The 21,588-nt window shown below is 41.5% G+C and overlaps 1 protein-coding gene across 1 annotated transcript; it reads left to right on the top strand.

The window, feature by feature from the left end:
• Positions 1 to 650: 650 nt before the first annotated feature.
• Positions 651 to 21,560, top strand: myom1a (myomesin 1a (skelemin)). Its single transcript, XM_070975102.1, has 38 exons — positions 651 to 741; positions 2,044 to 2,304; positions 5,277 to 5,417; positions 5,573 to 5,759; positions 5,877 to 6,034; positions 6,269 to 6,361; positions 6,507 to 6,595; positions 6,795 to 6,839; positions 7,277 to 7,438; positions 7,557 to 7,718; positions 8,285 to 8,426; positions 8,790 to 8,989; positions 9,080 to 9,136; positions 9,596 to 9,720; positions 9,962 to 10,145; positions 10,322 to 10,496; positions 11,439 to 11,560; positions 13,104 to 13,300; positions 13,572 to 13,698; positions 13,904 to 14,088; positions 14,207 to 14,321; positions 14,510 to 14,666; positions 14,854 to 14,960; positions 15,298 to 15,342; positions 15,590 to 15,726; positions 15,821 to 15,965; positions 16,263 to 16,322; positions 16,403 to 16,470; positions 16,558 to 16,683; positions 17,390 to 17,473; positions 17,748 to 17,835; positions 17,947 to 17,985; positions 18,204 to 18,309; positions 18,926 to 19,089; positions 19,215 to 19,251; positions 19,481 to 19,503; positions 19,924 to 19,979; positions 20,077 to 21,560. The coding sequence occupies exons 2-38, from the start codon at positions 2,099 to 2,101 to the stop codon at positions 20,344 to 20,346; spliced, it is 4,584 nt and encodes a 1,527-aa protein (XP_070831203.1). The 5' UTR covers positions 651 to 741; positions 2,044 to 2,098; the 3' UTR covers positions 20,347 to 21,560.
• Positions 21,561 to 21,588: the final 28 nt, after the last annotated feature.

The following is a 21,588-nucleotide window of genomic DNA, read 5'->3' as shown; positions in this document are numbered from 1 at the left end:
TACGACAAATGCTGTAGTTTGCACGCTCTACCAGCAGGTGGCAGCAGTCACTAACAAACTTTTGTGAACTGAACTCATGACTACAGGGTTTATTTTGTTGCGATTTTCTGTGTATAAAAACGACTTCTGCATGGTTTTGCACAACAGAATGACTGCATATTGGTGAGAGACAAGTAAGGTTGGGAAAACTGAACTGTAAGTTTCGGGAAATAGCGCTCTGAGGTCACGTCTTGGCGCAGCTCTGCTCGGTGAATACATGTTTTCAGATAAGTTCAGCAGGCTTCAGGCTTTTAGTCCTGCATGCAAACGATGACACTTTGTTTTAGGTTTATCATCGGTTTTGCTACAATTCATATCATCCCACTCAGCAGACAGCAGCCACTGAAGTAGTACAGCCTTTCTGTCTTCTGACTTCAGATTACGCATAAAATAATCCCACATATGCTCCTTAAACACTGTGCACAGAGGAGGGCCAGGCCCAGCAGAGGCTCCTCGGCTCGCCTGGCCCTTCTCATGGTCTCATGGTCTAAATTTAAAGCTGCCCCAGCCTTAAAAGGTCCTGAGGGTGTCTTGTGCATTCTGCAGAGTGGCAGCATTATTTTTGTTCTGCGGGCTGCCGTCCTGTCCACTGCCCCTCACCCTGCTGCTTTGCCTGGGTCTGGACTTGCTTCAGCTACCTTTGGAATAACACACATTTTCTCTTATTTCCAGCTGTTGTGGATTGCTGAATTCTTAGTTGTGGTGAGTGAAATATAAAAATATTTTTCTTCATGAATAAGTCTGTCTGTAATGCTGAGGAATTGTTCTAGTTTATGTCTTTTGGTTCTGTTAAAAGCCTGATTAAGTGAGGCCCGGGGCCTTCTTTTACCACTTTATATATTTTTTCACTGTCATTTTTAATTAAGCCATTTTTATTTTCCCTTATACTAACAAGGTCTCGTTCATTTTTGTGTGCTGTGTCCTTGTAGATTTGACTGCATGTGTCATTGAAGTGCAATTTCAGCCTAAAGGAGAAGCTAATCTGTTCACTTAACATTTGCTTTTGCTCAAAACAAAAAGTTTTTATGACTCAGATGTTTTCTTAATGCACTTCATGTCTTACAGTCCAGTTTATGGTTTGTGGCTCTTTACAAATAAAGAGGTATGCAGCACACTGACTGTTGGAGGTGTTGCTGAAGGACAGAATGATCAGAAAATACATTTTGAAACTGCAGAACTTATAACAGCCGTACTGATCTGTGGGTACGTGATCACAGGCCTGTTCATGTTTTCAAGCTGTATAACTGAAGCAGTATCTGCTCAAATGATTGATTGATTGATTGATTGATTGATTGATTGATTGATTGATTGATTGGTCAATCCACATTATATTCATCTGCAACAATCTAGTTTTTAAATCTTTTTTAAGCAATAACGCCACCTTCACAAATGTGAATATTTGCGTATTTTCAATGACAAATGAAAACCTTTGGACGTCTGGTTGAACAAAACAAGCAGTTTGAGTATGTCAGAGCACTGACTCAGGAAATTGTGAAGGTTTTTTTTTTTTTTTTAACTATTTATAAGCAATTATTCTAATAATCAACATGTTAGTCACCAGTGAAGGTGAATATTATCTGCAGTCTCAGTGTCCCGTAGCATCTATTACTGTTATATGTATATCTATAACGCTGTTGACCAAATCCTCAAATTGCTGAAGACATCCCCAAAGACAACATCATTTGACCATGACATTTAATATACCACTGCTATAATTCCCTCTTTGCAGGCGAAAGTCATTTAAATTCTTAAATAGTCTTTGAAGACACAAACCAAGATGTGCTGAGACATCGATGCTGCCATCGTTTACTCGTTACCTGCTGCTTCATCGTGTAACACAGTAGAAGTAGATCTTAATCAGAGCTAACGCTTAAATCACCACATCATCTTAACAACTGGTTGCCTCAACCACCATCCCTAACACCTCATCACCATCACGTGATCTAAACTAACGCAATTCAGAAACCAATCTGTAGTAATAATAACAATGAGATTGATTTACAGAGCTGGTAAAGTGAAGGAAAGTCTGATATTGTAAGTTGGTGGAGTGGCCCTCAGGATGTCAGGATCATTACAAGTGATGCAGAAGCAGCAGCAGCAGCAGCAGCAGCAGCAGCAGCATCAGCATCAGCATCAGCATCAGCATCAGCATCATCATCAGCAGCAGCAACATCAGCAGCATCACTATGAGAGCAGCTATTACCAGAGCACCAAGTCATCCGTTAGCCAGCAGTCGTTCTCGACTTTCAAGACCAGCAGCCATCGGTAAGAGGATGGGAGTGACCCAGACGCAAGGCCCAAAATACGTATGAAGTAGTTGATATTTGAAAAGCGTAAAATAAAAATGAGGTTCTCTTGATGTTAACGTCACTTCTACACCCTCGAAGGCGCCGAATGCATTCAAGCAGACCTCTTTCAAATATCCAACGCCGTGCTTTGGGTCCGGTGTGAAGTGTGCTTAGCTGCAGGAGACACACAGCTCTAAGTGTGTTTTCATGGAGAGTGTGTGCTGTGGTCTTCATCTGCCCAGAGAGGTTCGTCTTTGAATGGTGTTCTGTATTTTTGTAAGCACACCAAGTCAAGTCTTAAGTCTTTTATATGCAAAACACAAGAGAAGATACAAATCTCTCAGGTCTCTGAACGCTCTCCAACATAAGCATTTGTTTTCAAAGCTGTATTAACTGTGTCTTTACAAAGCTTAAAGTGAGTCAATTCAGTGCAAAGGCCTAATAATTGAAAAGCCGTGAGGCTATGCAAGGCCTGAGTGATGCTGACTTAGTTACTTTTTTACTGTTGCAGGATTTTATCAAGTCAGAACTTGAGACCTGAGTGTTTTTGAGTCAAATCACAAATCAATTCAGGTGTTTAGGAAACCAGATTTTAAGCAAGTCCAAGTCAAGTCTTGAATCCACATTTTTACTCCCTGAGTCTGAGTCTAGTCCTGGTTTCAAGGCTTGAGTCTACAGCTCTGGGCAGGTGAAATGTTTGTAATAATAGATCTGCATAGCAACAGTATTGTGCTTATGTGTTTGATGGAAAGAGCACATTGTGTTTATACCATTTTAGAGTCTGAAGCCTATTAGCATCTCCCACTATTAGCATACACAGGTACAGTAATAATCCCACTGAATACAGTAATACAAAGACAATCGCAATATTTTATAGAGCTGAAACAATTAGTCTATTAATTGATGTAAATCACACTGCCTTTTCACAGCTTTGTGATGTTTTAGAGACCAAGCAGTTAATTGATTAATTGAGAAAACAATCAGCAGATTAATCAGTTAGGACAAGAGCTGTATAGAAGGACACATTTTTGTAAGCGTTAGGAGGTATTAAACCTGTCATTTCTAGTTATAAATGGGCCGTACTGGTAAACTTTCATCAAATTTCACTTGCTTGTGAAGCTCTATGTTCGGAGTGTATTCAAAATCGGGTGTGAAAGCTGTTGTGCCTATCAGAACATGTCTGTAGCATGTATGTTCCACTGCGTCACCATCACTTGTAACGTGTAATATGGTCACAGTTTCTTTGTCCTTCAAGCTGCAGCGCCCAGTGTACATGCTGGAACCACGATAGCTTTCGAAACGAGGTCAGGGAAGGAATTTCAGCTGTAGTTAAGGGCTGCCAGATGTATTCATGGACAGCCAAGCTATTTCTGCAGGCGGGACATGACACATTGCCATTAGGTCAACTGTAAGGAGACTGTATGGAAGTCATGAAATTGTAAACAGCTGTGCACTGGCTTCCACTGACGTTTAATAGTTAATAACTCCTGGGCCAGTATCCACATTTACTAGTTAAGCTGATTGTGTTATTTGTAACCTGTCCCACACCTTGTTTCTGTTGGAAATGACTGATTGCGTGAAAAGTTTCCAATTGGTTTATTTATTATTTAAATCTTAAGATTGACACATACTGTTGCTTTTCAGACTGAGGAATGAAATGCTTTTATCAGCAGTAAAACTTTTATACCTTTGACTTTCTTATACACTGAACCAAAGACTTCCTTTCAGCACACCTGGTGAGTCAGCAGCAGAGAAAACTTATCGACTCTGCAGAAATCTTTTGAGACTCTCTCCGTCTTCCCCTTCCATTGACTTGATCCCTCCTCGCCTGTGTGGTACAGAGTTTATCAAAGCCACGTTGTGCCGCTACTCTTCTAGGCCAAATGGATAGACGAGGGCAGACTTGACAGAGATAATGTGTGAAAGCAGGGCTTTAAAATGAACCTCTCCTCCTGCTGTATATCCACAATTTCCGACTCCATTTATAAACCCAGCTGACAATAGGGAGGTCTGAGGAGCAGATGGGTAAATGAGTCAGACTTTAATATGGGTCAGGGTCCTAGAGGGCGGACAGAAATACATCCACCATTTCTAAGTAACTGGAGTCAAACATATTCTGAATGTGTCTTTATGTAACTTGCACACTTAATTAAAGTGTTATAGATGCAGAGAGGCAGTGTGGTTCATGTTGAGTATTATTTTTAACAGCTTTACATTCCTTCTTTTAGGCACCTTTTATTGTTTTTTGTCAGTAGTTACATTGAAATGACTTGGTCTACTGCACATTCAATTAACTACATGCAAGTGTCAAATGGTGTCAGTAATTAGTATCAGAATTGAGTTAGCAGCATTTGTTTTGTCTCCTCACACTGTGCAACACAGTTTTACGTAGTTTCGTAAAGTGGTCTCGACATGTAATCTACAGGATTTGTGTACGTGGACACAGATTTTGACTAAGCACAATTTTCAAACTAATGTATTTCAGTTGGAAGTATCAGAAAATGCACCACATCTACTGTTTTAGCAATAATAATTAGGCAATATTAAGTTTACTTTTTATTCTACGTTCATCCTCATAAGTTTGAGAGTTGTGCTGAGTGTTGGAACACTGGAACACTGTGGAACACTGGTGTCCATGTACACGATTCTAATGGATTCAGTCTGTGAATGAATCACAAATAATATAGTTTCATTCTTAAAAAATGTTCAGTAATCTGCATTTTGTAGGAAATGTTACTTAAACAGGAATAAATAGTGTATTTGTCATGGACTGTTTTCGGCTGCGGATTAATACGAGTTAGTATAAGAAAAGCGTTTAGCCTTCTCCTTTGAGGCACCATGTGTCGTCCCTTAAAGGAGAAGGCCAAGAGTACACTGTGAACCCTTTTGGGAAATGCCACATGTTTTTTGCCGTTTGTCATGTTGTGATTGTTGTCTCTTACCTCTAAGCGTGAAGACTGCTGTGAAGACAAAGAAGGGGCAGGAGGTGGTTAAACTGAGCCCGCTACCCAAGAGAGCCAAACGCACCTACCTGGCAATGGACAAGGACAAAGAGGTTATCGGCTATGTCATTCCCGTGTTTAGAGCCAAGTGAGTGAGGACACTGCAAGACACGATTGGTTGATATACCTAAATGTAGTCAGTGCCACTGATGATGTACAACCCCAATTAGCTGAGACGTTATTTTCCTACATCACTGTCTGTCTAAACTGCTCTCGTTTGTTGATGTTTTGTTATGTCACCAGTCATGATGTTGTTCGCGGCCTGATGGAGGCTCAGGAGGAGGAAGTTACGGAGGAGGGGATTAACTATGTGGCCATGAGGAACCTGTTTGTCAGGGAGGCCAGCGAGGCCATGCATGTCAAAGTGGAGAAGAAAACCAGAACAACACACATCAGGGAATCCGCCGAACGCCTGGAACTGAGCAGGACGGTAAATCCTCTTCATTCCCTTGTGGACTGGGGTCCATTTTCAGACAGTCACTTCTCTCCCATGAAGCCTGCAACTGCTCATGCATCTTATGTGACTGGCTTCACTCTCTCGCTATAGATGGACGAGTGGGCAGAGTTCCGTAAGAAAATGAACCCGGACAGCCTGACACACCCTCCAGAGTTTATTGTCAAGCCCCGCGGACAGACTGTCTGGGAGGGCAAGACTCTCAAGCTGCACTGCACTGTGGCTGGATGGCCTAAACCCAGGATTGCCTGGTGAGATATCCTCCAAACTCACCGGTCCCCACCCTCTCTGAGTCACAAGAAAAAGGAGGCTGATGAGAGCGATCGGTCATGTGTGTGTGTGTCATGGGGAAGTTTCCATCCAAAGATCTCGTCATCGGCCAGATCTCTTTTCCACAGTCGCAACACAAACACACACTCCTTTGCAATTACAGACTCTGAAGATGGTGGTAAAAATAAACCAGCTGTCTTTCTGCTGTCTTCAAGGTACAAAAACGGTGTGCTCATTGATGCCAAGGCCCAACCCGAGAAGTACACAGCCGAGAGCAATTACAACATGCACTCCCTGGAGATCAGGAAGTAGGTACTCATTAAGCTGGCACTGTATGGCCTCAGTTAGAATAAATGAGATGTACCCAAAATACACATTATCCCAAACTGACTGCTTCATGTTGAAAATATTATCCAAATTAGATGTCGCCATTTCACCCTGTTCTATTTCCAGCTGCGATTTCATCGACACCGCTCAGTATTGTGTCTCTGCCCTCAACGTGAAAGGGGAAGCTTCTTCTGTGGCTACTGTTGTTGTCAAAAGTAGGTAACTGTCTAAAAGTTTATAGTAGAGGTTTAAATTAACACTGCAAACGTTTTTGGAGGAAAGTCCCAAAGCTCATGCTGAAATGAAAAATTTTTGTACTCACAGGTTATCATATTTTATTGTTGTCAAATGTGCCTCACTGAAGTTTCTTGTTATCGATGCAACAAGGTGACTGAATGATATATTTCTCTGCAGGGTTCCAGGAGGGCGAGGAAGCAGGACCACTTGATCCCAAACCACGTGAGTCACTTTGAATAACATGGAAACAATGATTATGTATAATGTGGAAGACATCACTTGAACTCTCCAGTCTCCTCCAGCTCTGCAGAGTGTTTTAGCATTTTTCAGCAATTTTTTCATCCACCCCATTACCAGCCATGGCAGGCTGCAAAAACAGCTGTTAACACCCACTGTGCACTACAGGGTTGGCCGTTATGATGGTATAAGTATACACTGTGCTATGGTAAAAATCTGTTCATCAGTAGAGATTTGGCAACACTGTTTCCAGTGCCATGGAGCTAAAAGTAGAGGGAGTTTAGATTTGCATTCATCAGGTGAACACAAACACAACTTTGCTAAATGAACGATTATGTCTGTTGAAGGTGTAAAAAAAAAAACACATTCACTTGCAAAAAGGTTTAATGTTTTCATGGTAGTTTTCTTTTTCTCTTCTGTAGATGGTTACTGCCCTGAGCACGGTGTCACCTTTGAAACAACCATCATTGACAAATTCGAAGTGGCCCTTGGCAGTGAAGGCGAGACGTTGAGCCTGGGCTGCACTGTCATTGTTTATCCCACTGTGAAAAAATACCAGCCTGAAATTGTGTGGTACCGAAACTGTAAGTCGAAAAAATAAAACCAAAATGGTGTGTCATTATCATCCTTTATAACTGCTGTATATTACCTCTGCTATATGTGTCCAATCACATGTCTTTTGTTTTTGACTTCTCTCATCAGGTACCCCCTTGAAGCCCTCTAAATGGGTACACACCCACTGGTCTGGGGAACGTGCCACACTCACTCTTGTCCACCTCAACAAGGAAGACGAGGGCATGTACACCATGCGCATCAACACGAAATCTGGCTTTGACACCTACTCCGCCTATGTGTTTGTCAGAGGTACGGTGCCCGATGGATATTTCAACTGAAGCTTCTGACTTCATTTTAGTTTTTGATTACATTGAAAATGTAATTGATCTATGAAGCCCCTGCCAGTCTGCACAGAGTTGCACAGCTTTGAAAAGTGTTATAGTCACAGTGAAGCAACATGTTACAGATCACCACCACACACACAGACGTGTAAGGGAACCACTCAGTCCTGCTGTGTCTTTAGGTGACACGACGCTCTCTGAGGTGTTAGGTTTCCTCTGAGGAATGCTGCTTCTATATCTGTCTCCATGTCAGTAAAGTCACCTCACTGAGTGTGATCTGACGTAAAAATCAGCAGGTTTATGCATAAGAGGGAATCATCAGAATCGCCTTTGATGTTATTAAGATATAAACTCATCTGTCGCAGCCAGCTGCAGCCCTGTCACACATGCTGTACTGTAAAGGCATAAGTAGGTCAGAAAATGAAAACTGAGTGTGTAATGGAGATCAGCCTGATTTAGAAACAGCACTACTCACAAGTGTGTATGTGTGCGTGCCTTTTTGGATATGTGTGTATGTGCATCTTGCGATGCCAGATGCCAGTGTGGAGGTGGAGGGGGTTCCCGTGGCCCCCCTGGATGTGCGCTGTCATGATGCCAACAAGGACTATGTGGTGGTAACCTGGAAGCAGCCAGCGGTGGAGGGCAGCAGCGCCATCCTGGGATACTACATCGACAGGTCAGTCAGCGCACGCTTTCATATGTAAGTTGTGTGTCGGAATTATTTTTCAGTTTCATCTGGTTACTTTGGCTATGATACAGTCCTACATACAGGATATACCGTAAACTGGTCTTATTTATGATGTTTCTGACTAGAATAACTAATTCTGCAGGCACATGGCACCAGCCCAAATTCCTCATAGATTTCCACCAAACTTTCATTGCAAGCCAGTCATTCGTTACTGTATTGGCTCTGCACAATGCCTAAAATCAACATATAAGATGGGGGTATGGCAGGGGAACGATTTTCTTATCCTTATGATTAAATTACAATGTTGCTTGTGGGGCTCACAGATCTTATTTAAATGTGTTTCCTTGGCAGGTGTGAGGTAGGCACTCATCACTGGGCTCAATGTAATGACGTCCCAGTGAAGTACGCCCGCTTCCCTGTCACAGGACTGGTGGAGGGGCGCTCCTACATCTTCAGGGTGCGGGCCACGAACAAGGAAGGAGTCAGCCGTCCATCCCGAGTCTCTGAGGCCGTGATCGCCATGGATCCCTCTGACAGAGCCCGCCTCAGAGGTGAGAGACACACCAGAGTCCTGCCGACACGCTGCAGCAAAGCCCACAACTCCACTTTGTTTAATGTATTTCTTTTATTTTTCCCAACAGCTGGCCCCTCAGCTCCTTGGACTGGGATGATCAAGTTCACAGAGGAGGATCCTACTGGTATGACAGCTTCAAACTCTAAATCAAAAACTAAACCAATTCATCAGCAGTTAATAGTCACATGGCATTTTGTATTGATTTGTAGGGCTGGATATTGAACTTTAGCACCTTTTCTGTACTGTCCAAAATGTGCTGGTACTATCATGTAAAAACTGTATCAGGTATCAAAAACTGGCATCAAATATCTGGTCATGTTTTTAGTCAAACATTAAAGAAATATTTCCAAATCTAAATCAGGAAAACTATTTCAGGCACAGCTCTTGTACTGCTACCAGTGTTTAGAGAACATTATTTACTTGATAAATTTACCATATTTTGTTCAATGGAAAAATGGGAGTTGTAGAAAAACGTTACTGTATTTCTTAAACTAATGTATTGATAACATGAAAAAAACAGGAGGTTAACAGGAGGTTAAAGTGACCTCCTTCAAATAATGTGAGCTTCCTCTTGCCTCCTCAGTGGGTGTTGTGCCTGGAGAACCCACTGATGTTGTGGTTACTGAAGCAACAAAGAGCTACGTGGTGCTCGCCTGGAAGCCTCCAGTGCAGAGGGGTCATGAAGGAGTCATGTATTACATTGAGAAGGTGAGAACAAATGGATAAATGTCTCTTGCAGAGCTGAAACAGCTTGTCAGTAATCAACCAGGTGATCAACAGATTTCTGATATTCACTTAAGAGTTTTATTGTAAGTTTCATCTTTGGCTTTGGGACTGTTGATCAAACAAATAAACAATTAAAATATGTCAGCGTGTGTTTCCAGATTTCACTGACTGCTGTGATTTGTGATGATGTCTATTACCACTGACACGACTCTGCGGACCACAGTGTATTTCAGGAACAGACATCTGGCAGAGGGTGAACACTGGCATGCCGGTCAAGTCTCCTCGCTTTGCCCTGTTTGACCTGGCTGAGGGTAAATCCTACAACTTCCGTGTGCGCTGCTGCAACTCTGCTGGTGTGAGCGAGTCCTCTGTGTCCACAGGAGAGATCACGGTTGGAGATAAACTGGGTGAGACTTGCATTTATATTATTTAGTGCAGTTTTTCAAGGCGATCTTGCCTAGAGATAACCAGTATGACCTAAAATCTATATGATAATGTCATCAGTTTATTGTCTCCGTTCCTGTATTCCTTTATTGCTTCATCATTCCCTCTTTGCTTATTGTAATTTTTCTGACTTCAACAGACCTGCCCTCAGCTCCGGGCAATCCAGTGGCCACCAGGAACACCGACACCTCAGTGGTGGTCTTCTGGGGGGCCTCTAAGGATGTCAAACACCTGGTCGGCTACTATATTGAATGTAGCGTGGTGGGCACTGAAGTCTGGATGCCTTGCAACAACAAACCTGTCAAGCAGACCAGGTAGGTACGGTCAGATCATTCTGGGCTTATGAGTTCATGAGTCACTCAGAGTGTCAAGATGAATCAATTGCATAGTTTAGAAAAGTGCACTCATCGTTGTCAACAAATCAGTATTTGATACAAATATTTCTTATTGCTGTTCTAGATAATAGTTTCTTTATGATGTTGGTGTTCAAACTGGATAACTACAAATTGTAAAGATGGAATACTGGTTAAAAAATAAATGTCACCGACTTCTTTTTTTCTGTGATTTGTTGTCATCATCCATCACCCTAGATGTTTAGCAGGCTAATTAGCTTACCACAAGTTTATGTGAGCTAGCCAAGCAGTTGTAACTTTTGCTAAATAATGACAGTCACAGGATAGTGATTAATGCTAAAACTTAAAGTTAACAGTAGCGCAAGAGTCTTAAAGTTAGTGACCTGAGTCAGTTACAATTACAGCTACAGTCACAATAATATCTATCTGCTTGTTATTATTAGCTAACATTAGCAAACGTTAGCTAGCATAAGCTACTGGTCATATCAGATCATGGAAGGCTGTAGCTAACCCTTAGCATATTGTCATATATTGAGCTGTTGGTGTCTTGAATGGCTTATGAATTTATCTTTTCATTTCTGAGAGGAAGAATGTGTCATTTTATATTTAAGAAACTTAGGAAGTGTGGCTTGGAAAGTCAAGGTTGGTTAGCTAAGCTAGCTACTTTGGTTATCAAATTTCAGGAAAAATTAGCAAGGGCGCTAATGCTTCATAGATTGACATCTTTTCCCTTAGCTTATTATAATCTAAAGCCTTTGTGTTACTAAAGCTTCAATCATTTGGTTGTCATTTAATTTTACTTTTGTGTTAAAAATGCTAATTCTGAAGCTATTGGTAATTCTTACTCGTGAAATTATGAAATCAAAGTGTAATGATTCAGATCATTGTCTGCACTGTTTTCAGGTTCGTGTGTCATGGCCTGACCACCGGGGCAAACTATGTGTTCAGGGTGAAGGCAGTCAACGCTGCTGGATACAGCCAGAGCTCCCCCACATCTGAGGCTGTGGTTGTACAAGCTGCTATCTGTGAGTGTCCTCACAAATCATGTCCTTTATTCACTTTCACATTCAAGCCATACTCTCCTCCTCTGCTCCATCCTCCCAGCTGTTTTTTAACATTTGTTTTTTCGGGGAATGATTGCTGAGAACCCACATCTTTTTCCAAGAAACCTGCTTTAATTTCATATAAATCAACACATTCACACACATGCCCAGCTGCCCTCTGAGCCTCTTAACTCATCTTTGGTCATCAAACTTGTTAATCTTCATTATTTGTTTCCCTTTTCCTAACCAAAAATCGTCAATCATTATTCTCAGTTACTTTATGTTTATTCTCTATAGTTCTTTTGCAGCTAAATTCTCATATATCTTAGGTTTTCAGAAATGCAAGTGGCCCATGTTCATATGTGACCGATGGTTGATGTATTTGCATGTGCTCCACTGACATACTCATCACTAACATTGGATTTTCTCATTTTGCTGTTTCTTGTTCTTTCATTTATTGACAAGGTTAAAGGACCAGTGTGTAAGATTTAGGGCCATCAATTGCCATAATGTAGCAGAAATTGAATAATAATTCATAGTTATGTTTTCATTGGTATATAATCACCTTAAAATAAGAATTGTAATGTCTTTGTGACGTAGCCATGAATGACCCTTTAAATCTACAGTGGGGGCAGGTTCTCTTCCACAGAGTTAACCATGTTGCGCCGCCATGTTTCTACAGTAGTCCAGAACGGACAAACCAAACTCTGGCTCTAGAGAACGTCTTTCACCTTTTTCACAAATTTCATGGCCTCCATAGGTTCTCCTACACACTTGGAAAGAGAGGGTGAGGCAAGTGGTATTCAGGGGAATCCAGTAGATGCCACTAAACCCAACACACTGGTCCTTTAAATAACAGATTATATTTTACAATGCTTCTGCTGTGTCTGAGTATTGATTGCTTTCTAAATGTGTTTTTGCTCGAGTTCTCTTTTGCTATTTGAAAACTCTTCAGGGGTGCCTCTTGGTGCATGACCAAGATAAAGGCTAAAACATTGTGTTCTAAAGAGCATGACCCTAATGAGAGTCTCGACTGGCTGTAGCGTGAAAGTTACCCTGCTTCTGGCCTTGAGTGTAAGTACTTTATCTGTTACACTGACCCTAAAAAAGTGTGATGCTTTTGTGTCCAAAGCATGTTGCACGTTCAGCTGTTCCACTTGTAGCTGCTGTGATAGCTTAACCTGTTTACCTGTGGAATGATCCAAACAGGTGTTTTTGGAGCATTCCACAGCTTTCCCAGTCTTTTGTTGCTCCTGTCCCAACTTGTTTGAAATTTTTTGTTGCATCAAATTCAGAATAAGCATGTATTTGTAAAATCATGTTGATGAGGTAAAACATTATTTATATTGCATTTATAACAAAAAGGATTAGCAAATCATCAGTCTATTTTTTTGTTTGACACAGCGTCCCACCTTTTTGAATCAAGGTTGTAAATAGTGTCTGAATGTCTGAAAATGATCCTCTGTAACACACGTCTTGATTCTTTCTCTCACACATGTTGATGTTATATTTACTTCCTTCGCAGCTGTCCCTGGAAAGCCCACTGGTGTGACCCTGCTGGAGGCTGTAAAGGACAACATGGTGCTGGGCTGGACCGCACCTGCTAAAGACGGAGGAGCTGATATCAGGGGATATTTTGTGGACTATAGGACTGTGAAGGGAGACGTTGTTGGGAAATGGCATGAAATGAACCACCAGGCATTGACTACTACCTCCTATAAAGTAAGTTATTTTACTTGAAGCCTTCATGGACTACATTTCCAATAAAATTGTTCTGGCTTTCCCCTTTTTTATCATTCACTGCATTTTTTTTTTTTCTTGTAGGCAGTTTGACCTTCATTTCATGTTGTTGACAAATGATGACGCTCAAAAATGAGTTTATCTACTTGTAAATTATTAGAATTAAACTGCCACTCAGAGTTGTACAATTTAATGTTTACTAACAAAACAAATATTTTAATAATTTCTCTTCATCTACATTTGTTTCTTTTAGGCAGAGAACCTGAAGGAGAACGTCTTCTACCAGTTCCAGGTGCGTGCTATGAACATGGCAGGTGTGAGTAAACCCTCTCTGGCCAGTGCAGCTCTGGAGTGCAAGGAATGGACCATTACGGTACCAGGTATGAGGGACAATATGCATGGACTGGTAGATGTTAGAGAGGAAACAATTAGGCGATTAACTAACTAAATAGTTGACAGAAAATTATTGACATTTATTGATGATCGATTAATCACTGTATTGTATTTTTGCTTTATCCAGTTACAGTGTGTTTGAGAATCCAAATTCATCCCCCATTATTCAAATGATCTCTTTTATCCTCCAAGGTGCTGCTGTTGGTCTTCATGTGCTGGAGGTTCGTGATAACTCGGTCGTAGTCCTGTGGGAGCCACCTGCATTTACTGGCCGCACTCCTGTCAATGGCTATTATTTGGACATAAAGGAGGCCTCTGCTGGAGATGACAGCTGGAAGGCTGTTCATGAGAAGGTCAACAAGATGAAATACTTGAAGGTGAGGAAGATGAAGAGACTGGATCTCCTACAAATTGCTACTAGTTATTCTGTAGCTGAGATCTGATGGTCAAGTGGAGTTTGAACATCATCTTTCCTGCATACATGTGCTGATTCAGGTGAAGGGGCTGAAGGCTGGTACTTCCTACGTCTTCCGTGTGCGTGTTCAAAATCTTGCTGGAGTTGGAAAGCCCTCAGCAGTCTTAGGTCCAATCCTGGCCCAGACTCGCCCTGGTGAGTGTGATTGTTATGTAACTCACACCTTCAGTTGTATAGTGTTCCTATGCAGGTCTGCAAAAGTAGGGAAAATTACTGATGTCCTAGATTTGCCACTGTAATAACTATAATCCTGAGTTTAAGAGCTGAAATCTGTAATGCTGATGATGCACACACACTGTAACCATCTACTCTCCCCTCCTCAGGCACCAAAGAAATTTATGTGGATGTCGATGATGATGGTGTGATCTCCATGGTCTTTGAGTGCTCCGAGATGAGTGAGGGATCTGAGTTTATCTGGTCCAAAAATTACAAGACTATCACAGACAGCTCTCGTCTGACTGTTGTCACTGAACAGGGCAAGTAAGTATCCTTTATATGTCCAATTTTTCATGCAACTTCAAGGGGCAAAATGCACTCCTGCTTCTACTCCAGGCTTCTATGTAAATTTGTCTCCACTGTAAAACTTTTTCATTGCACAGGAAACACTCTTGCTAATTTAGTTCTTCCTCTTTCCTTGTACCTTGTTCCAATGTGTCCTCATCTTCAGGTCCAGAGCTATTTTCAACAGTCCTTCATTGGAGGATCTGGGCACCTTCTCTTGCATGGTCACCAACACTGATGGCATCTCCTCCAGCTACACACTCACTGAGGAGGGTGAGTCAGCCCACAGTCTTGGCATCTTTGCTCCTGTGCTCCAGAAACTTGATTCGCTTGTTATTTATTTGGGTGACGTCAGTGCTAAAGGTGTGAGGAGGGCCTGAAAGACTGTGCGTAGTCCTGTGTGCTATCACTGTTTCAACAGCTGCATCAATCTGTTACACTTTAGGGTATATGTGTGTTTGTTTTGATCAATGTATGCACTGCTATATGCCTGCCTGTCAAAGTTGTAAGAAAAAAACAGTAAGACTTGTCGTAGAAGAGTTGATGCTTAAGGGGTTTTGTGGAGGTCAACACATTCACCCGTTTTGCTGCTGTTGTTGTTGCTTAACAGGTCTCATGCGTCTTCTGGACATCAGCCATGACCACAAGTTCCCTGGTGAATATCCCTCCACATCACAGATACTGCTAACACCATGCTTTCTTTTTCTCTTGTCTTGTCTTGATTTTAGCTAGCAATGCTATTTCAGATATAGTTTGGGAATTAAGAGTATCCATCTTTACTCAGCAAATACTCTCTAGAAACACAGGCCTGTAATAGAATTAGTAACAAAGCCCTGTTTCTTTTATAGCCTTATGGATTAATGTGGAGTGGCTATTGTTTTCAAAAATGTGTGTGTCCCCAGTTATTCCCTTTAAGAATGAAATGGCCATGGAGCTGCTTGAGAAGGGTCGCGTGCGATTCTGGACTCAGGTGGAGAAATGCACTTCTGCCTGCGAAGTGGAGTATGTCTTCAATGATGTCATCGTGACTCAGGGAAAGGTTGGAATCAGACTCAAAGAGTCTAACATGTCTCTCGTTGTCACATTGTCCTGTGTGACCACTTCTCGCAACTGATGGGGTTTCTTGCTTTCAGAAATACACAATGAACTTCGACAAGTCCACCGGCATCATTGAAATGTTTATGGACTCTCTGGAGGTCACCGACGAGGGAACGTTCACCTTTAACCTGGTGGATGGCAAGGCGAAGGGTACAACCAGTCTGGTGCTCATTGGAGATGGTAAGATTTCAAATGCAGTTTGTATTTCCTTAGTGATAAGTGATAAAAGTGAATGCAGACCATACCCGAACTGCTATTATTTATAATGGCACACACCGAAAGCCTTCCTCTGCTCTGTGGCATTTGCTGCAGTCAATGTATATGTCCACTGAGGGGCAGCAGAATGCAACGTTTTCTTTACTGTCACGTCTTCTTTATTCTTGATGGAGCTGACTGTGTGACAATTTTGTTGAAAGGACTCTGGTGTTTAATATTAATTTGCTCATTTATTTGTTTGTTTTCTTTGTCGTTGTCCAGAATTCAGGGAGCTTCAAAAGAAATCAGAATTTGAGAGGGCAGAATGGGTCAGAAAACAAGGTAAGAGATCTTACTTTTCCATTACATAACACTAATTACAAAAGTAATGTTTGGATAATTATCTTTTATTCTGTCCACAGGGCCTCACTTTGTCGAGTACCTTGACTTCACTGTTACTGAAGCATGTGATGTACTGCTCAAATGCAAGGTAAAAAGAAGTAACTGTAAAAATTTGCTCTGCTGTTCATGTTTTTTAAGAGATGGACAATCATAAATGGGCTATTTCTCCCTACAGATAGGAAATGTCAAACCAGACACTGAGATCACCTGGTCTAAGGACAGCATTGAGATTGCTGAGGATGACGAGGACGCAAAGAAAATCGAGATGAAGGACTGTGAGCTGACCTTTAATATCGGAAAGGTCAGCCCATTATACAGAGGCCATACTTTGTGAGGAGCTTATGAGTAAAGAGCTAAAAGCGATGCTTCTGATGCAGCTACGCTTCCTTGGTAGAGCTAGACTAGATGCTACGCTGCCAGCCATCCCTCTCCAACACACAGAACCATAAATGATGAAACACAAAATATTCATGTTCCCAAGTCCCGCTGGAGTGCTGCAGGAGTCAGCATGTCAGTATGTCGTATTTGGGAAACAGAATAGATGTACTGGCTACAACTGACTCTCCATTTGGAGCTTTTTTTCTTTCAATTCAAAAGTTTTTATCATATTTTTTACCATATCTGGACATTATAGACTTACAGGTTGTGCCTTTCAACATTTATGTTCATATAGTGTAAATGCAATATATGATTCTTCTGTGTGATTCATTCTTACAATTCATTTCATTTCTAACACTGTATTCAATTTAACTCCTCTGGCCACCTTATTCAAACCATTTAAAACCAGAACGCTGTCCTTTATTGAGGATATTAATCTGGCCTGTCAGTCAATGTTGGTGCCAGTGAAGTTATATTGATGTTTCAAGGTATCTGTACATTGAAACTGTATAAACATTACTCATAAAGAGAGGGTTGGTGTCATTGCATGAGCTCAGGAGAGGCGACCTGTTCACTGCCGCTCCTGTCAGTTGCATTTGCATTAACTGGCTTATCTGTCTAATTCACAGTGGGTTATTAAGCAAGAGAAAAAGAAAGAAAAAGAAGGGAAAAAGCCGCCTGCAGACGATGTTCCCGCGCCACCAAGACCCAAAGTCTGGACATAATCTTTGCTGCCATAAGTTGACCCCTATAATTTCTCCATGTGTCCTCCTCGTCTTACCTTTTCCATGTTTTCCTTTTAACGCCTGCAGCATCCTGGGCGGGAGAAAAGCTTGCCTTTTCGGTTTAGTTTCTCTGGTCTTTGTCTGGCTGTTCTACTGTCCTTTATCTGTCCCAAGATTTATATTGTATTCCCCTCTGTTTGAGGTAGAAGGGAATTCATTGTTGTCTCAAGGACACTAAAGTTGCATTTACTTCAAACTCTAGATCTCCAAGAATGATGCAGGTATTTATGAGGTCTTCCTGAGGGACGACAGAGGCAAAGACAAGAGCACCTTCAGTCTGACGGATGCAGGTAAAGTCTCTTTCAAGAATTTTGAGAGTGAAAAATCAAGTGGAAAAGTGGAACTCGGTGCTGTGGTATCAGTGAATATGACGTTAATTGCTGTTCTTTTTTATTTCCCAGGATACCAAGCTGTAATGAACGAGCTGTTCAGGGTCATTGGTGAGTCATTAAACTTCACACTAAACAAGCAGAAATGAAGCAGCACACACTAAAGGAAACCACAGAAAGAAGCAGAATGTGCGCAGTTACAATATTTTTCCACTGCGTGCACTCTTAACAGCTAGAGACTGAAATATTTTATGCAGCATTATAGCATTAATCCATATGGTTTCCCTGGGATGTAGATAAATACCTGCCTTTTACTCTTTTCCCTGCAGCCACCTCCTCCTCTGGAATCCAAGTCATGAGTACTGAACATGGCATTATCCTCTACTCCATGGTCACATATCACCATGAGGACCTGCGTGTTGGTTGGCTCCATAAGTACGTAATATCAACCATAATCACTTACATATTTAACATTCTTTCCTAAAAATATATCAGATATCATGTAGGCATTGTCGTTTCTCCAACAGCCATTTTTCCAGCTTTCTAGCATTGGTAGCGGAGGTTGTTGAGTCTCTCTCAAATCTCAGATCAGTTGGTCGTGTTGAGAGTTCTAGTGCACCTATTTGTAGTTTTCTTCACAGAGAGACTCAGAATGGATGAAGCGAGAATGTTTAGTATTTTAGAAACGAGTACGGCATTTGCATATTTTACCATATTACCCCAGCTTTAAAGTTCATATTTTAGGTGAATGTCACAGTGATGGTGACGGTTTGGCTTTTTGCCTGAGACTTTCACAGCTTTGCATGTTTGCTATCTCATTAGGCTTCAGGAGGGTTTTACATGTCCGAGACCAATTAGTCAAACAACACAGAGACAGAATCATTGCATTCATGAATAGTTATTCCACTTCCATAGTTAGGTGCAGATTTTAAGGGTCAACTGAAATGACTGTTTTCCTATTGGAATCTTGCTGTTCATTGTACTCGATCATATCACTGTATACCTTCAGTCCAGCTTTAATTGATCTCTTTGTTGCCCATTTCTCCATTAGAGATGCTAAGATTGCCGCCTCAGAGAGAGTTAAGGCTGGAGTCACAGGAGAGCAGCTTTGGCTTAAGATCAATGAGCCCACTGAGAAGGACAAGGGCAAATACGCCATGGACATCTTTGATGGCAAGGATGGTGTGAAAAGAGTCTTTGATCTGACTGGCCAGGGTGAGTGAAACTGCTAGAGCCAAGCAAGAGAGATGCTTCAGATTTTTAAAAGAGTCCCATTCATTTTGGCCGTTTTTGTGCTTATGCGGCTATTCATAATAATAAGTTTATTTTTCCTGGTGCAGCATGGGAAGAGGCATTTGAAGAATTCCAAAGGCTCAAGTAAGCAAACAAATCCTTCTGTTGTGATATTCTGCATTTCTGTCTGAAGAGGATGTTTACACAAATAAACACTAACATCATCACAGCCTTGAAATAGACTGGATGCACTTTGTGAGCCCTTTCAGAAGGACTCAAAATACATTTCCTGGCATTGTATAGCGTAGAAGAAAGGGTTCTGTCTGTGATAGCATTTTAAGATGCTTCTCACAATGTCTCCTTCCTTCCATAGGGCTGCAGCAATTGCAGAGAGAAGTAAGTGGTTATTTATTATTCTTTGGTTTCTCCCTAGAGACACAGCTCTGTGAAATTATGTAACATTTTTTTCTGGATATAGAGGCCATTACAGTTTTAACCGAATTTTAAATTTGGGTTCAGTGGAATTGAAGATACGTGACTCTAATGGCCATTATAATAGATCTCATTCATGGGAAATGGCTTTCCAAGAGATGAAATTGCTATATTTCTGGGAATTTCTGGCCAAAATGTATTTATAGCATTGTTCATGCATTCAGTTAGTTAAAAATATTGCAATACATTTTTATGAAGGATGGTTCCCTTAACCTGTTTGAAAAGTCAGGGTGGGTGTATATTATGTTGTCTACAGGCAAATGGTCCATTACTGACTGATGGCTGACCGTTGCTTCTCAGCTAACTATTGTATTTCTTGTTTAGACCGTGCTCGTGTTGTTGGAGGTTTGCCAGATGTGGTTGCAATCCAAGAGGGCAAGGTACATAAATTGGATGTTCAGTGTGTTAATAGACTGTGTGAACTCCACTTGTATACGGCACACATCAACCCTCCTGCAATCCTCTTTTTCTCTTTAGTCCCTGAACCTGACTGGCAATGTCTGGGGCGAGCCCGTACCTGAAGTGTCCTGGGTGAAGAACGACAAGGAGCTGGTGTCTGATGACCACTACAAACTCAAGTTTGAGCACGGGAAGTTTGCCAGCATCACAATCGCTGCTGTCACCACAGCAGACTCTGGTAAATACGCCCTCCTGGTCAAGAACAAGTACGGCACAGAGGCAGGCGAGTTCACCGTCAGCGTCTACAACCCAGAAGAAGAGGAGGCCAAGGAGGAGAAGAAAGACTAAAGGATGATGCAGTGTAATGAAATAAAGCAGAAAATATGAACGACTGGGCTATTTCCAAAGCATTTTACCCCGGCACATGCCGGTGCTCCAAAGCAGTTTAAATAAATGATGAATATGGCTGCTTCCTCCTGCCTCTTTCATATGCTGGGCTAAAGAGCTTTGGGCACTGCTTGTCGAGGAAGAAAACAATGAACATGATACAGAGAGATTAACTGTGTGCTTGTAGTTGCTTGACATGTCTTCTGTCACCTCTGGCCACTGCCAGCATTAAATATAATGTACAATTATGGGAGATGGTTGACCTGCAAAAGCAAAACATACTTTTTTTTAATATGACAGTAGGATTTAATTTGGGAAGGATTATATGTAAAATAAAAGGAAAAATGATGTCATGAACTTACTACCACCTAAAAAATGTGTCAGCGGATATTTCACATGCTTCACTATTTAGAGCTCTTTGTGTCAATTTCTAAACAGCTATTCTATTTAAAGTTTGATCTGTGCATGTATGTCATGTGTCAATCATTACAACAGCTTGTACGAGAGGTGGAGCAGGAAAACCCTGGTGAAGTGTGACAGTAAATACGCACCAGTTGAAACTGGTTCCTTCAGTGTGTCTCACATAGCCTCAAAAGCCTTGTGCAAAAAGAAGAAACAGGCATAATCAGCATTCTCTGGAGGTGTTTTTGTAGGACTTGTCATATGAGCGCCAGATGTCAGAGAAATGTGTTGAAAGTTTGGGAAATGCTATATTTCAGGTACAATGGAAGGAATCCATACATATAATCTGCCCTGCAGCATTTGTTCTGAGGCTCTGTGTAATGAACAAGTTAAACATAGTCTGCTCTCTCTTCAAGGTACTCTTGTGATAAAAGTGCACCTGTTTTAGAGCCGTTTGCCTTTGTCTTCACATAATCACCCAGAAACAGTTCATTCATTGAGAGAAATGCTCAATAAAGTTAAATCATTTGCAAAAAGCTCAAAGGTTTGGGGAACTACTGGTACTGATGGCTTATTAGAAAACAGCTCCTTCAGTGGTGGCATCTGATCTGTGCCAACTTTAACAGTTTCTTTGGCCTTAAGTTCCTCAAGTGGGGTCTGGGGCCCACAAGGGGTTAAAGAGGAACCAAGGGTCCCAAGCATCAGAATGACATTTTCCCTCCCACACACGTCTGTAATGCTTTGTGTCTGTCAATAAATATCCTCTAGGATGAGCTCTTCGGGGCAAAGTCTCATTTAACT

Source organism: Chaetodon trifascialis, chromosome 11, assembly GCF_039877785.1.
Source record: "Chaetodon trifascialis isolate fChaTrf1 chromosome 11, fChaTrf1.hap1, whole genome shotgun sequence".
Lineage (NCBI taxonomy): Eukaryota > Metazoa > Chordata > Actinopteri > Chaetodontiformes > Chaetodontidae > Chaetodon > Chaetodon trifascialis.
This window is presented reverse-complemented; position numbering and strand designations above follow the sequence as displayed.